At 46.9% G+C, this 15,440-nt stretch overlaps 1 protein-coding gene across 1 annotated transcript in view; it reads left to right on the forward strand.

Annotated features, from left to right (window-relative positions):
* Positions 1 to 15,197, forward strand: part of ENPP4 (ectonucleotide pyrophosphatase/phosphodiesterase 4) — a 59,108-nt gene extending 43,911 nt beyond the window's left edge. Inside the window, exon 4 of the mRNA XM_030198767.1 lies at positions 13,457 to 15,197. Within this exon, the coding sequence (XP_030054627.1) occupies positions 13,457 to 13,821 (365 nt within the window). The 3' untranslated portion in view covers positions 13,822 to 15,197. The remainder of the gene's footprint in view (positions 1 to 13,456) is intronic.
* The last annotated feature ends 243 nt before the right edge of the window (positions 15,198 to 15,440 follow it).

Here is a 15,440-nt window from a genome sequence, read left to right on the forward strand (position 1 = left end):
AGGCTGGTCCCCCAATGAAGGAGAAAGGCGTCCGACGCTAGCCTGCCGTGTGCCTGAAGTCTGGAACAGAACAGAGGCAGCTTGTGGTTGGTCTGAGAGGCGAAAAGGTCCACCGAGGGGGTGCCCCACTCTCGGAAGATCTTGCGTACCACTCTGCAATGGAGCGACCACTCGTGCGGTTGCATGACTCTGCTCAGTCTGTCGGCCAGACTGTTGTTTACGCCTGCCAGGTATGTGGCTTGGAGAAGCATGCCGAACTGGCAGGCCCAACGCCACATCCCGATGGCTTCCTGACACAGGGGGCGAGATCCGGTGCCCCCCTGCTTGTTGGTGTAATACATTGCAACCTGATTGTCTGTCCAAATTTGGATAATTTGGCAGGACAGCCGATCTCTGAAAGCCTTCAGTGCGTTCCAGATGGCTCGGAGCTCCAGGAGGTTGATCTGCAGATCCTTTTCCTGGAGGGACCACAGACCCTGGGTGTGGAGCCCATCGACATGAGCTCCCCACCCCAGGCGAGATGCATCCGTCGTCAGCACTTTCGTGGGCTGTGGAATTTGGAATGGACGTCCCAGGGTCAAATTGGTCCGAATGGTCCACCAGAGCAGTGAAGTGCGGCAACTGGTGGAGAGGCGGATGACATCCTCTAGATTCCCGGTGGCTTGGAACCACTGGGAAGCTAGGGTCCATTGAGCAGATCTCATGTAAAGACGAGCCATGGGAGTCACATGGACTGTGGAGGCCATATGACCCAGAAGTCTCAACATCTGCCGAGCTGTGACCTGCTGCGACGCTCTGGTCTGCGAAGCCAAGGACAGGAGGTTGTTGGCCCTCGCTTCGGGAAGGAAGGCCCGAGCCGTCTGGGTATTCAGCAGAGCTCCTATGAATTCCAGAGACTGGGTTGGCCGGCGATGGGACTTTGGGTAATTTATCACAAACCCCAGCAGCTCCAGAAGTTGAATAGTGCACTGCATAGACCGGAGGGCTCCCGCCTCCGAGGTGTTCTTGACCAGCCAATCGTCGAGATATGGGAACACGTGCACTCCCAGCTTGCGTAGATACGCCGCCACCACCACGAGGCACTTTGTAAACACCCGCGGGGCAGAGGCGAGCCCAAAGGGCAGCACACAATACTGAAAGTGCCGTGCGCCCAGGCGGAATCTGAGATACTGTCTGTGAGCTGGCAGTATCGGGATGTGAGTGTATGCGTCCTTTAAATCCAGGGAACATAGCCAATCGTTTTTCTGAATCATTGGCAGAAGGGTGCCCAAGGAAAGCATCCTGAACTTTTCTTTGACCAGGAATTTGTTCAGGCCTCTCAGGTCTAGGATGGGACGCATCCCCCCTGTTTTCTTTTCCACAAGGAAGTACCTGGAATAGAATCCCTGCCCTTCCTGCCTGGGTGGTACGGGCTCGACCGCATTGGCGCTGAGAAGGGCGGAGAGTTCCTCTGCAAGTACCTGCTTGTGATGGGAGCTGAAGGATTGAGCTCCCGGAGGACAATTTGGTGGAAGGGAGGCCAAATTTAGGGCGTATCCGCACCGCACTATTTGGAGAACCCACTGGTCGGAGGTTATGAGAGGCCACCTTTGGTGAAAAAATTTTAACCTCCCTCCGACCGGCAGATCGTCCGGCACGGACACTTTGAGGGCGGCTATGTTCCCGTGGATCCAGTCAAAAGCCCGTCCCCGGCTTTTGCTGTGGAGGCGCAGGGGGCTGCTTAGGCGCACTCTGTTGACGAGAACGAGCACGCTGGGGCTGTCCCTGTGCCTGTCGAGGCCTTCGGGCCGGCTGGGTGTACCTACGCTTGGCAAAAGCATAGGGCGCAGCCTGCCGGGCCCGGGAAAAACGTCCACCTGCAGAGGTGGATGCTGAAGGCGCCCGGTGGGAGAGCTTGTCGAGGGCGGTTTCCCGCTGATGCAGTCGGTCCACCAGCTGCTCGACCTTCTCGCCAAAAATATTATCCCCCCGGCAAGGGACGTCGGCCAGTCTCTGCTGGGTGCGGTTGTCCAGGTCAGAGGCACGCAGCCATGAGAGCCTGCGCATCACTATACCTTGGGCCGCAGCACGAGATGCCACGTCACAGGTGTCATAGATACCCCTGGACAGGAATTTTCTGCACGCCTTCAGCTACCTGACCACCTCCTGATAAGGCCTGGACTGCTCCAGCGGGAGCTTATCAACCAGGTCCGCCAGTTGCTTCACAGTGTTCCGCATGTGTATGCTCGTGTAGAGCTGGTAAGATTGGATGCGGGTAACGAGCATGGAAGATTGGTAGGCCTTCCTCCCAAACGAGTCCAGAGTGCGAGACTCCCGCCCCGGGGGCGCCGAGGCGGTATCCCTCGAACTCCGTGCCCTCTTGAGAGCAGAATCCACGACCGCCGAGTCATGGGGCAATTGGGGCCGCATTAACTCTGGGTCCGAGTGGATTCTGTACTGGGACTCTGCTCTCTTGGGAATGGTGGGATTAGATAATGGTCTCATCCAGTTCCGAAGCAGTGTCTCCTTGAGGACATTGTGCAACGGCACCGTGGAGGACTCTCTAGGTGGTGATGGATAGTCGAGGACCTCGAGCATCTCAGCCCTCGGCTCGTCCACAGAGACCACGGGGAAGGGAATGCATATAGACATATCCCTAACAAAGGAGGCAAAGGAGAGGCTCTCAGGAGGTGAGAGCTTCCTCTCCGGTGAAGGCGTGGGGTCAGAGGGAAGGCCCACAGACTCCTCTGAGAAGAAATATCTGGGGTCCTCCTCTTCCCCCACGAGGCCTCTTCCTCGGTATCGGACATAAGCTCATGTAGCTGAGTCCTTAACCGGGCCTGGCTCGACGTCGAGGCACCGAGGCCTCGGTGTCGTCGAGCGGTGGACTCCCGCGCCGGCGGGGACGAAGCTCCCTCCATCGTGGCGGTCGAGACCGGCGCCGCAAGCGGCGGCGGTGTCGAAGGCCTCGGCACCGGGCTAGAGCTCGCCGGCGCCACAGTCAACGGCGCCGGGGGCGCAAGCACCCCCAGCGCCGGCACAGCCTGGCGCATCAGCCCTTCCAGGATCCCCGGAAGGATGGCTCGGAGGCACTCGTCCAGGCCCGCTGTCGGGAAAGACGGGGGGGCCGGTAGAGGTGTCGGTGCCGGAAGCTGCTCGGGTCCAGGAGACTGCACCGAAGTGCTGGGACCCTGACGCGTCGGTACCTCCACTACCGAGGGGGACCTCTCCTCTCGACGTGGACGCTTCGGCGTCGACTCCTCTCCGGCACCGAGGGCCGGGCGCACCGATGGGGACCGATGACGGTGCTTTTTCTGTTTTTTGTGGTGCCCGTCATCGGCGCCCGGTGGAACAGAGGAGGAGGATGTCGATCCCCCTCGGTCTCGAGGGGCCGGGTCAGACAGGGTTCGGTCCCGAGGGCCATGAGCAGAGGGAGTGACCGGGGCTGATTGCCCACGCGGCCTCTCACCCCTACCGTCACCGGAGGACCGGCGGGCCGACGGGACCTGTACTCCTGGGGTCGATGCCATCGGTGTCGATTTCGCGGACACCGATATCGAAGAACCGGACGTCGATACCGATGCCGTCGAGGTCGACATCGAGGGGCCGGCACAAGTTCCAAAAAGACGGTCCCGAAGAACTTGCCTCGCAACCTGAGTCCGTTTCCGGAGACCAAGACACAAAGAACACGACTTGATATTGTGCTCCGGCCCGAGGCACTGGAGGCACCAAGCGTGGGTGTCGGTCTGCGAGATAGGCCGGCCGCACCGACCACACTTCTTAAATCCACTCGGGACCTTCGAGGACATCGACGGAAAAATCGCGTCGGCGAAGTTAAAGTTGTCGATGGTGGCGGTAAATCACACCTCGAAAAATAATCGACCGCGCGGCCACAAGGCCGCAACGCGACGCCCCCGCTAGAAAACAAGGGAAAATAAAGCGCGTGCTCTTTTTTTTTTTTTTTTTTAATGAAAAAGGAAAAAACTGGAGCGCGCGGCAACAGAAACAAAAAATAAACGAATTTGCGAACAACGCGACGGTTTTCCGGGGCTGACTAAGAGAGAGCGGCAGTCGCACGACTCTCTCCAGGCGCGGAAAAGAAAAGACTGGCGGGAACGGTCGCGCACGGGCGGGAAGACGGCCGCGCATGCGCGGTGGGCGTGCCCTGCGTGCGGACCGCCCGCGAAGCTTCTTCCGGTTGGTGGGGGCTGCCGCGGACGTCACCCAGTCGTGAGAACAAGCAGCCTGCTTGTCCTCGGAGAATACCTTCTACAGGTATGTAGCATTCGCTTTAAACTCTGCTACCTTTTAGTGGTGGATTTACTTAGAGTTTTACTCATCAAAGTCTCTTCCTATTAACATAAATTATGAGAAGTGTTTTAGTAAATCAGACCCACAGTGTGTTCTTAAAGCTATATCATCACAGAAATAATATAAAGCAGAGCTTCTCAATTGGTGTGCCAGGAATTCCTTTGTGAGCCACAGACAAAGAGCCTCCTTGGGGCAACTTACCAGGTGTATTTATCCATGCTTCCATGATCCTCCTTTTCCATATTTCCAGTGGTGTTGCTTTAGATCATCCTTAGCTACATAGGTGCAGAATTACCTGCTGCAGTGTAGAAGAGGGACTGTGTGCTAAATGACCACTGCTCCTGAAAGAAGTACCACAGGATCCTCTGCCACTGAGGAAGGAAAGTGCCATACTGGAGGAGCTATCAAAAACAAGCCAAATATTTATTGCAAATTAATGTTTATTTTATAGTAATCCTTGTACTTAAGTAAGAAAAAATGTGATGGCCACCATCGGATGTTAGGCAAAAGCAAGAAACTGAAGTGAATAAAAAGCACCTGTAGACATAGATAAGGCCTGTTCTTTAAAAAATTATTTTAAAATTGTTGGGCATTTTATTGGCACTATAATACACAAATATGGAGGGTGTGGGGGTTTTTTTGTTTTGTTTTTTTTAATCAACCCTTGACAATTGCTTCCAAGCTAGATATATGCTATAACAGAAACAAAAAAACATAAAACATGATGGTAGATAAGGATTATATGGCCCATTCGGTCTGCTCATCCATAACATCTACTATCTTTTCTCTCCCCTAGAGATCATATGTACTTGTCTCATGCTGCTATGTAACCCAACCTACACCATCCACTGATCTTAACTGTCTCTTTATAACCCAGCTGACAACTGAATGTAAGATACATTGAACCAGAACTTGTTTTTGGATAATTGTGGGATAAAAGAATGAATATGAATGAATTAATTAATTCAAATAGACTCCCGGTCTCCACCATCACTATCAGGAGGCCATTCTGTGAGTTTTTCACCCTTTCTATAAGAAAGTATTTCCTTAGATTACACCTGAGTCTATCCTCTTTCACCTTCATCCTATGCCCCCTCATTCCAGTTGAAAGATATTGCCTGCTGGACATTTATGCCATGGAGGTATTTAAATATCTCTATCATATCTCCCTCTTTTTGCCTTTCGTCCAAAGTTTTCATATTGAGATATTTAAAAGTCTGTCCTTTTACACTTTAAGAGAAACACTACTGCCCATTTTAGTACCTACTCTCTGGGCCAACTCAATCCTGTTTATATCTTTTTGAATGTGTGACCTCCAGAATTATACATAGTACTCTAAATGGAACCTCACCAGAAACTTATAAAAGGGCACTATCGCTTCATTTGTCCTGATGGCCATTCCTCTCCCTTCTGGGTTATGCCATCACCTTTTTACCTGTTTGGCCACTGTCACCCCCAAATCCTACTCTTCTTTCATGCACAGAAATACTTCACCCTAGTGTGTGGTGGCGGCCAAAAAAAGCAAAAAGGATGCTAGGAATTATTAGGAAAGGGACAGTGAATAAGACCAAAAATATTATAATGCCTTGTATCGCTCCATGGTGCGTCTGCACCTTGAGTATTGCATTCAGTTCTGGTTGCCATATCTCAAAAAGGATGTAGTGGAATTAGAAAAGGTTCAAAGAAGAGTGACCAAAATGATAAAGGGGATTGAACTCCTTGTTGTATGAGGAAAGGCTAAAGAGGTTAGGGCTCTTCAGCTTGGAAAAGAGACGGATGAGGGGAAATATGATTGAGTTCTACTAAATCCTGAATGATGTAGGAGAAGAAGTAAATTGATCTTTTACTCATTCCAAAAGTACAAAGACCAGGGGACTCTCGAGGAAGTTACATGGAAATACTTTTAAAAACAAATAGGAAATATTTTTTCACTCAACGAATAGTTAAGCTCTGGAACTCTTTGCCAGAGAATGTGGTAACAGCGGTTAGTGTATCTGGGTTTAAAAAAGGTTTGGACAAATTCCTGGAGGAAAAGTACATAGTCTGCTATTGAGACAGGCATGGGAAGCAATTGTTTGCCCTGGAATTTGTAGTATGAAATGTTGCCACAATTTGGGTTTCTGCCAGGTACTTGTGACCTGGCTTGGCCACTGTTTGAAAACAGGATATTGGGCTAGATGGACCATTGACCTGACCTAATATGGCTATTCTTCTGTTCTTATACTGTACTGCTCCCTCAGGTTTTGCAGCCTAAATGCATGATCTTGCATATTTTAGCATTAAATCTTAGCTGCAAAATTCTGGACCATTCTAGAAGACCAACAGTCTCTCAAAAGCACATGGTTTGGAATAAAGTGCCTTTGAAGGATATCACCAAAACAGGGAAGATAGAGTATCCCAATATTCTCTGAGGACAAGCAGGCTGCTTGTTCTCACTGATGGGTGACGTCCGCGGCACCCCCTCCAATCGGAATCTTCACTAGCAAAGATGTTCTCTAGCCCTCGCGCGCCCATGCGCACCGCGCATGCGCGGCCGTCTTCCCGCACTTTCCCACTCATGGCAGGCTCAATGCGGCAGGCAATGGAGGGTTAAGTGACTTGCCCAGAGTCACAAGGAGCTGCCTGTGCCGGGAATCGAACTCAGCTCCTCAGTTCCCCAGGACCAAAGTCCACCACCCTAACCACTAGGCCACTCCTCCACTCACACAATTCAACTGAAACATCAAAAAAATGCACACTTGTCCTAGAACTGGTAATTGTGAACTGTATTTCTGAATGGCGTTGGTTACGCCATTTATGAAATTCTTTCAATTCATCTTCATTTCCCGTCCAGATCAAAAAAACATCATCTATGTACCTTTTCCACATAAAGATGTTGGACTGGAACGGGGAATCAAGTAACCATTGATCTTCATAGGCAGCCATAAACAAGTTTGCTAATGTTGGGGCAAACGTGGCACCCATGGCTACTCCCGATTTTTGAAGGAAAAGTCTATGATTATAACAAAGCAGCACAAAAGATACTTAACGATAACTACTGTCTGTTTATGAGACTTTACCTATAAACTCCACCATATGATTCTCCCTTAGCACTCTGCTTATTTTCTTGTTGGTAGTATCCTAGAAATAAGCAGTGGACTTTCCCCACATCCATTTTAATAATGGCTTATGGACTTTTCTTTTAAGAAGTTGTCCAAACATTTTTAAAACCCCGCTAAACAAACTGCTTTTACTACATTCTCTAGCAACAAATTTCAGAGTTTAATTACACATTGAGTGAAGAAATATTTTCTCCGATTTGTTTTAAATCTACTGCTTTATAGCTTCATTGTGTGCCCCCTAGTCCTACTATTTTTGGAAACAGTAAACAAGCGATTCACATCTACCCATTCCACTCCATTCTTTATTTTATAGACCTCTGTCATATCTCCCCTCAGCCATCTTTTCTCCAAGCTGAAGAGCCCTAGCTGCTTTAGCCTTTCCTCATAGGGAAGTCATCCCATCCCCTTTATCATTTTTGTTGCCCTTCTCTGTACCTTTTCTAATTCCACTATATCTTTTTTCAGATGCGGTGACCATAATTGCACACAATATTTGAGGTGCGGTCGCACCATGGAGTGATACAAAGGCATTATAACATCCTCATTTTTGTTTTTCCTTTCCTGGTCAGTGACTCATCATGTGGAACATTGCATTATGTAGCTATAGTTCAGGTTCCTCTTTCCCACATGCTTTGCACTTGCTAACATTAAACGTCATCTGCCATTTTGACACCCAGTCTCGTACTTTTTCACAATCCTCTCACAATTTATCAACTTTGAATAACTTTGTGTCATCAGCAAATTTAATTGCCTCACTAGTTACTCCTATCTCTAGATAATATGCTGAAATCTTCTGCTCAGTGTGCAGTGGCAGCCAAGAGAGCAAACAAGATGCTAGGAATTACTAGGAAAGGGATGGTGAATAGGACCGAAAATACTATAATGCCTTTGTATTGCTCCATGGTGCGACCATACCTTGAGTATTGCGCTCAGTTCTGGTCGCTGTATCTCAAAAAACATGTAGTGGAATTAGAAAAGGTTCAGAGAAGAGCGACCAAAATGATAAAGGGGATGGAACTTCTCTCATATGAGGAAAGGCTAAAGAGGTTAGGGCTCTTCAGCTTGGAAAGGAGACGTATGAGGAGAGTTATGATTCAGGTCTACAAAATCCTGAGTAGTGTAGAACGAGTAGAAGTAAATCGATTTTTTACTCGTTTCAAAAGTACAAACCCTAGGGGACACTCGAGGAAGGTACATGGAAATACTTTAAAAACAAATAGGAGGAAATATTTTTTTCACTGAACGAATAGTTAAGCCCTGGAACTCTCTGTCGGAGGATGTGGTAACAGAAGTTAGTGTATCAGGGTTTAAAAAAGGTTTGGACAAATTCCTGGAGGAAAAGTACATAGTCTGCTATTGAGAGAGACATGGGAAAACAACGGCTTGCCCCGGGATTGGTAGCATGGAATGTTGCTGCTAATTGGGTTACTGCCAGGTACTTGTGACCTGGCTTGGACACTGTTTGGAAAACAGGATACTGGGCTAGATGGACCATTGGTCTGACCCAGTATGGCTACTCTTATGTTCTTATATTTATAAATTTGTTAAAAAGCAGTGGTCCCAGTACAGACCCCTGGCGAACCCCACTATCTACCCGTCTCCATTGAGAATACTGACCATTTAACCTACTCTCTGTTTTCTATCTTTTAACCACAATAAAGGGAAATGGGACTTGATATACCGCCTTTCTGAGGTTTTTGCAACTACATTCAAAGCGGTTTACATATATTCAGGTACTTATTTTGTACCAGGGGCAATGGAAGGTTAAGTGACTTGCCCAGAGTCACAAGGAGCTGCAGTGGGAATAAAACTCAGTTCCCCAGGATCAAAGTCCACTGCACTAACCATTAGGCTACTCCTAAACACTATTTCCTATCCCATGACTCTCCAATTTCCTCTGGAGCGTTTCATGAGCTGCCTTGTCAAATGCCTTTTGAAAATCCAGATATGTAATATCAACTGACTCACCTTTATCCACACGTTTGTTCACCCCTTCAAAGAAATGTAATAGATTCATGAAGCAAGATTTCCTTTCAGTAAATCCATGTTGCCTTTGTCTCATTAATCCATGCTTTTGAATATGCTCTTGTTGCGTTCTCGAGGGCCTTGGCATCCTGTCAGGTCCTCGAGGCAGGACTGGAGTTTGTGAGCCCTTGGGCCACTGCCGAGGAGCGGCAGCGGCAGGCAAGACCACCTTGGAACTGGATACCCCGAAGAGCAGTACTGGAACTCTGGACTGGAGTAGTACAAGGCAGGCAACTAGAACAGACGAAACAGGAACAGCTTCACCTGCACTTAGCCACCGTCCCTCCGGAGTTGAGCTCCGAAGTGCAGGCGGCCGGCAGGACTTGCAGGATAAGGCAGGAACTGAAGATCCAGAGGACCCACCCTGGGTCTGGGATACACGAGGGCGACAGGGCAAGGAACTAGACTCAGACAGTGTGCTGCTGCACAGCCACTGGCAAGACCCAGAAGACAGACCAAGGAACACAAGGCGTACAGAAAGCTAGCAGGAGCAAAGACTAGGGCAACATGCAAGCAAGGCAGACTGGGGATCATGGAATACCCAGCGGGTAAACCCACTAGCTAGGAAGCAGCAGGAAACAGGGACCACGCCCTGGAAATACACACTAGCTAGACAGAGACAGGATTCAGGATATACAAGCAGGGTAGGCACACAGACAAGGCAAGGCAGGATTCAGGGTAAAGAGAGCAAACCAGGAATAACAGGCCAAGGGTCTTGGGCAGGCAGCACAGCAAACAGAGTAACCAGGAAGAACAGGCCAAGGGTCTGAAGCCACAGCCGTTCCACACACTGACTGAGGAACCCACAAAGGCTGAGGCTTCGCATACAGACAGAGAACAAACCCGGACAAAGGCTTCACCCCAACCCAGGGTAAGCCAGGAACCGAGGCTTCACCCCAACACAGGGTAAGCCTGGAGCAGAGGCTTCACCCCAACACAGGGTAAGCCAGGAACAGAGGCTTCACCCCAAACACAGGGTAAGCCAGGAAGGACCCGCAGTCCACAGACAGTCAGTGGCAGGGAAGACCCCCCACGGAAGGACAACAGAGACACAGAAAGGAACTGGGCTGGAACCCAGAGAGAGGCTAAGCAGTAGTGCAGCAGACACTTACTAACCTGACCTGGCCTACGAGCATAGCACTTATGCAAAGGCCCTGACTGCAAGCACAGCACTTCCTTATGAAGGCTCTCACTGATGAGTCACCAGCAGTAGGACAGAAGCAGGAAGTACACTGACCCCAAAGAGAGGCTTGACACACATAGGAAGTGAGCCCACAGGAAAGACAAGCAGGAGCCAACTTGGAAGCTGGCAAAGAGCTGGTGGCAGCCATCTTAGATGCTGGCTCCCCAGAGAGGCATAGCCCACACAGGTGAGGTCTAGTGAAGCAATCAGCACAGAGACTAGAGACAAGACAAACACAAACACAGACAGAAGCCAGCAGAGCTGCTGACCCCCAGAAAGAAGGTAAGGCTGAGGGTGGTCACGGCCACAGACGTGACAGCTCTGTAATTTTGTTCTTTATAATAGTCTCTACCATTTTGCCCAGCACCGAATTCAGGCTCACCGGTCTATAATTTCCTGGATCACCTCTGGAACCATTTAAAAAATCAGCGTTACATTAGCCAACCTCCAATCTTCCGGTACCATGCTCGATTTTAAAGATAAATTACATATTACTAACTATAGTTATGCAAGTTCATTTTTCAATTCTATCAGTACTCTGGGATAAATACCATCTGGTCCAGGTGATTTGCTACTCTTCAGTTTGTCAAATTGTGCCATTACATCTTCAAGGTTTATAGAGATTTCATTCAGTGTCTTTGTCTCATCAGCTTTGAATACCATTTCTGGCACCAGTATCTCTTCCAAAACTTCCTTGGTGAAGACCGAAGCAAAGAATCTCTCCACTATGGCTTTGTCATCCCATTACCCCTCGATAATCTAGCAGTCCATCTGATTATTTTGCCGACTTGCTTTTAATATACCTTAAAAAAAATTACTATGTGTTTTTGCCTCCAATGCAGTTTTTTTTCAAAGTCCTTCTTTGCCTTCCTTATCAACGCTTTGCTTTTGACTTGCCATTCCTTATGCTGTTTCTTATTATTTTCAGTTGGATCCTTCTTCCATTTTCTGAAGGATTTTCTTTCAGCTCTAATAGAACTGTATTTGTCGTTTGCGAAGAATTCAGTGGCCTTGTGTACGTTCCATCCTTTCTGCCGAAGGTGGTATCTCCGTTCTATGTGAATCAGGAGGTGTGTTTGCCCTCCTTTGTGGCAGGAGATTCTTTTCCTGTGGTCCATAGGCTCCACAAACTGAATGTCCGGAGGATACTTCTCTGTAAAGTGAAGAAGACGAATGAGTTTCAGCGCTGATCACCACTTTGTGCTCTTCCATGGAATCAGGCAGCCTCTAAGGCGTTTATTACGAGGTGGATTAAGGCGCTATTGAGTCCAACTACACTGGTATGGGTCTGGTGCCTCAAGAACTGAAGGCCTACTTGACCATGACTCAGGTGGCATCTTGGGTGGAGGCCCAGTCTGTTTCACCTGAGACTTGCTGGGTGGTGACCTGGTCTTCGCTCCATTCATTTGTTAAGCACTACCGGTTGGATGTTCTGGCCAGGGTCTGTTCAGACTTTGGCAGAGCGGTCATCCAGGGGACCTTGTCTTCCCCGCCAATTAGGTCTGCTTCTGTACATCCCGCTGGTTCAGAACAGTGTAAGCTGACACTAAGAGAAGAGAAATTCTTACCTAATTTTCTTTTCTTTAGTCAGCGTCACTGCTCTGAAAGCCCACCCTTGGAAGACTTCAACCCAGGGTTCTGTGTATGCTCTGTCTTTTCCTATTAGAAATAATTGAAGAAGAAGAAGATCTGATTCTAATTGTCAGCCATACGGGTTCCTGTAAAATGGCTATTCCCTGGTATATGCAGGGTATCGAGTGCCACTCTGTGGTGTTTTGCTCACTTGCTTATCATTGCAGCTGTAGTGGTTGATGAGGCCGGGTGCATTACAAAAAGGGACCTTCTGCTGCTTGGGTAGATGCATACTGGATTGTTCCAGAGAACACCACAGATTATAACTGGTGATATCCAGTTTTCTCTACCTCCATTTGCTGGTTAGAAGGGATAACACCTGCTGGTTCGGAACAATGATGCTGACTAAAGAAAAGAAAATCAGGTATTAAAATTTCTGCTTTGTCAGATTACATTTAACAAATAGGGATAACATTCTAATGCTAAATTAAAATGTGCGGGAATGAAACTGCCTATTCAAATGAGATGTCCACTACAAGCAAGCTTAATTCTCTAGTTTACTGATAACTTAACCCATATATAGAGGAACAGACTTCAGAAACTCTGACAGCTGATAGAGCTTTTACTAATCAGCTGCCCACTCTTCTCTGCGTGACTTATTTTTAGTACATGCTGGCGAGAATCCTCATCAGTCTGAAAAACCTCCTCCAGTCCTTCAGACTGATGAGGATTCTCGCCAGCGAGTACTAAAAATAAGTCACGCAGAGAAGAGTGGGCAGCTGATTAGTAAAAGCTCTATCAGCTGTCCGAGTTTCTGAAGTCTGTTCCTCTATATGGGTTAAGTTATCAGTAAACTAGAGAATTAAGCTTGCGTGTAGTGGACATTTTAAATTTGAATTGATATAACAGCAAGTGCCAATAGGGTAGCCGACTATTCAAATGAGACCAATTTCACAAGCAGTTTCTTAGATCGTGGTTTAATAAAACATCTTACTTAAATGTTATGTTTAAATCTAGTCTTGAAATCATGATTAGTATCCAACTGGACAGCTTAATTTTAAATTAAAATTTTCACCAAGGTCCTGCTTGCTTTGTATGAATCGCAATAGAAAATAATGTATCAACTTTCCCTTGTACAGCCTTTTTATATTTACATACTTAACCTCATAGTTGCTCTTGTAATTTTATGTTTTAAAGATAGAATTTTGTTCAAGTAAGTAAATGATTTTAATGCTTTCTGTTGAAAATTGAGATTAATTTTATTCTTTCATTGTTTTTCTTTAAGTGGGATGTCATGGTTACGACAATGCTCTACCTAGCATGCACCCATTTCTGGCTGCCCATGGCCCTGCATTTCGTAAAGGTTACAAGCACAATACAATAGAAAGTGTTGATATCTACCCTATGATGTGTCACATCCTTGGATTGAAAGGGGAGCCCAACAATGGAACCTTTGCTAATACAAAGTGTTTGTTGTCGGACCAGTGGTGCATACGTCTTCCAGAAGCTGTTGGAATAGTTGTTGGAGTCATCATGATTTTGACTACCCTGACATGTCTTATAATTATAACAAAGAATAAAATATCTTCTCCACGTACATTTTCTCGACTCCAGCTTCAAGAAGATGATGATGATCCTTTAATTGAATAGCCTTTATGAGAAGGTTGCAGGTTTAACCAAAGCACAAGACAGGCTAATTCTTGAAGCCAGTACTGTAAATTAAGGTAGTCATTAGATAGCAATAACATTATTCCACAAGTGTAGAGGACAATTTTGATAGCATTCAGTAGGAATTGTGCATAAAATTAGAAAACAGAATATTCTGTGTATCTGGAGTGTAGTATCAAGCTAATGGTTAGAGTAACAGGCTGCAAACCAGGGAAGTCAAGATTCAAATACCACTGATGCTCTTTGTGACCTTGGGCAAGTCACTTCACCTATATTGCCTTAAGTACAAACTTGCCTCCCTGTTTACTAAGCCGTGTGGCAATGTCATCCCATTCAACATAAATGGGCTGTGCAGACATCAGCATACTACCAGCCAGTAGCGTGGCTTAGTAAACAGGGAGGCAGGGAAACACAGTAGGACGTTGATTATCCAGATGTACAATTATCCGGACTGCTTCCATTCTTTACTTTTACATTTTTTATAGTAATCTCTGTGTCATAGTTATCTCATTATGCCTGATATACAGTAAAATTTTAATAATATCACTAATGATTTGGTATTTTTTCCCAACTATTATTGAAAACAAAAAATAATGCTCAAAATGTGCGCTCTTTTCATAAAGGAATTTCCAATCATCCGTATTTCCCATTATTCAGACTTCTCTCTGCTAAGGTCAGTCCAGATAATTGTTGTCCTACTGTACCTACTAAAACTGTACCCTTCCATGGAGCTTGGATTTAGAAAGGTGTATAATTAAATCCAAATCCAATCTCCTGAATAACAGTAATGTTAAAATCCAATAAAACAGGATTAGGAAGATTTCAGTCAGTGACTCAGTAATAACTGCCAGAAGAAGATCACTGAATCTGACCAGTAATGTGTTTTGTAATCTCATTTTTTAATGATGATAGAACCCACAGCCAGAGATGATATTTGATAAATTGTCTTGTCTGTTGATCAGATGCCCTCATCTTTGTTCAAAACATCTCATTTTCTACACAGGCAATTATTTAACGAAAATGTTTGCTGCCACAGGCACCTAAATAATATTAATGTCAGCAAATAGCTGTGATTAATGTTATGCATATTCATTGTGCAGATCCTGAAAATCCAACTGGCTATGAGTTCCCTAGGATAGTTTTGGGAAGCCCTGTTCAACACATTAAGAGGGCAATTTGTCTAAGAGGTTGCCTAGGAGGGAAGGACACAAAGAGGGGCATAATCGAACGGGGATGACCATCTCTAAGGGCGTCCATCTCTAAGGACATTCTGGCAAAGGGGCGGCGCAAAGCGTATTATTGAAACAAGATGGATGTCCATTTTTCATTTCGATAATACAGTCGGGGACGCCCAAATCTTGACATTTAGGTTGACCTTACAGATGGTCGTCCTCAGTTTTCGGTGATAATGGCAACCAAAGACGTCTATCTCAAAAAGTCCAAATCCAAGCCCTTTGGTCGTGGGAGGAGCCAGCATTTGTAGTGCACTGGTCCCCCTGACATGCCAGGACACCAACCGGGCACCCTAGGGGGCACTGCAGTGGACTTCATAAATTGCTCCCTGGTGCATAGTAAGGGGAGGTCATCGCCGATTCCCTCTG

This window comes from Microcaecilia unicolor, chromosome 3, assembly GCF_901765095.1.
Source record: "Microcaecilia unicolor chromosome 3, aMicUni1.1, whole genome shotgun sequence".
NCBI lineage: Eukaryota > Metazoa > Chordata > Amphibia > Gymnophiona > Siphonopidae > Microcaecilia > Microcaecilia unicolor.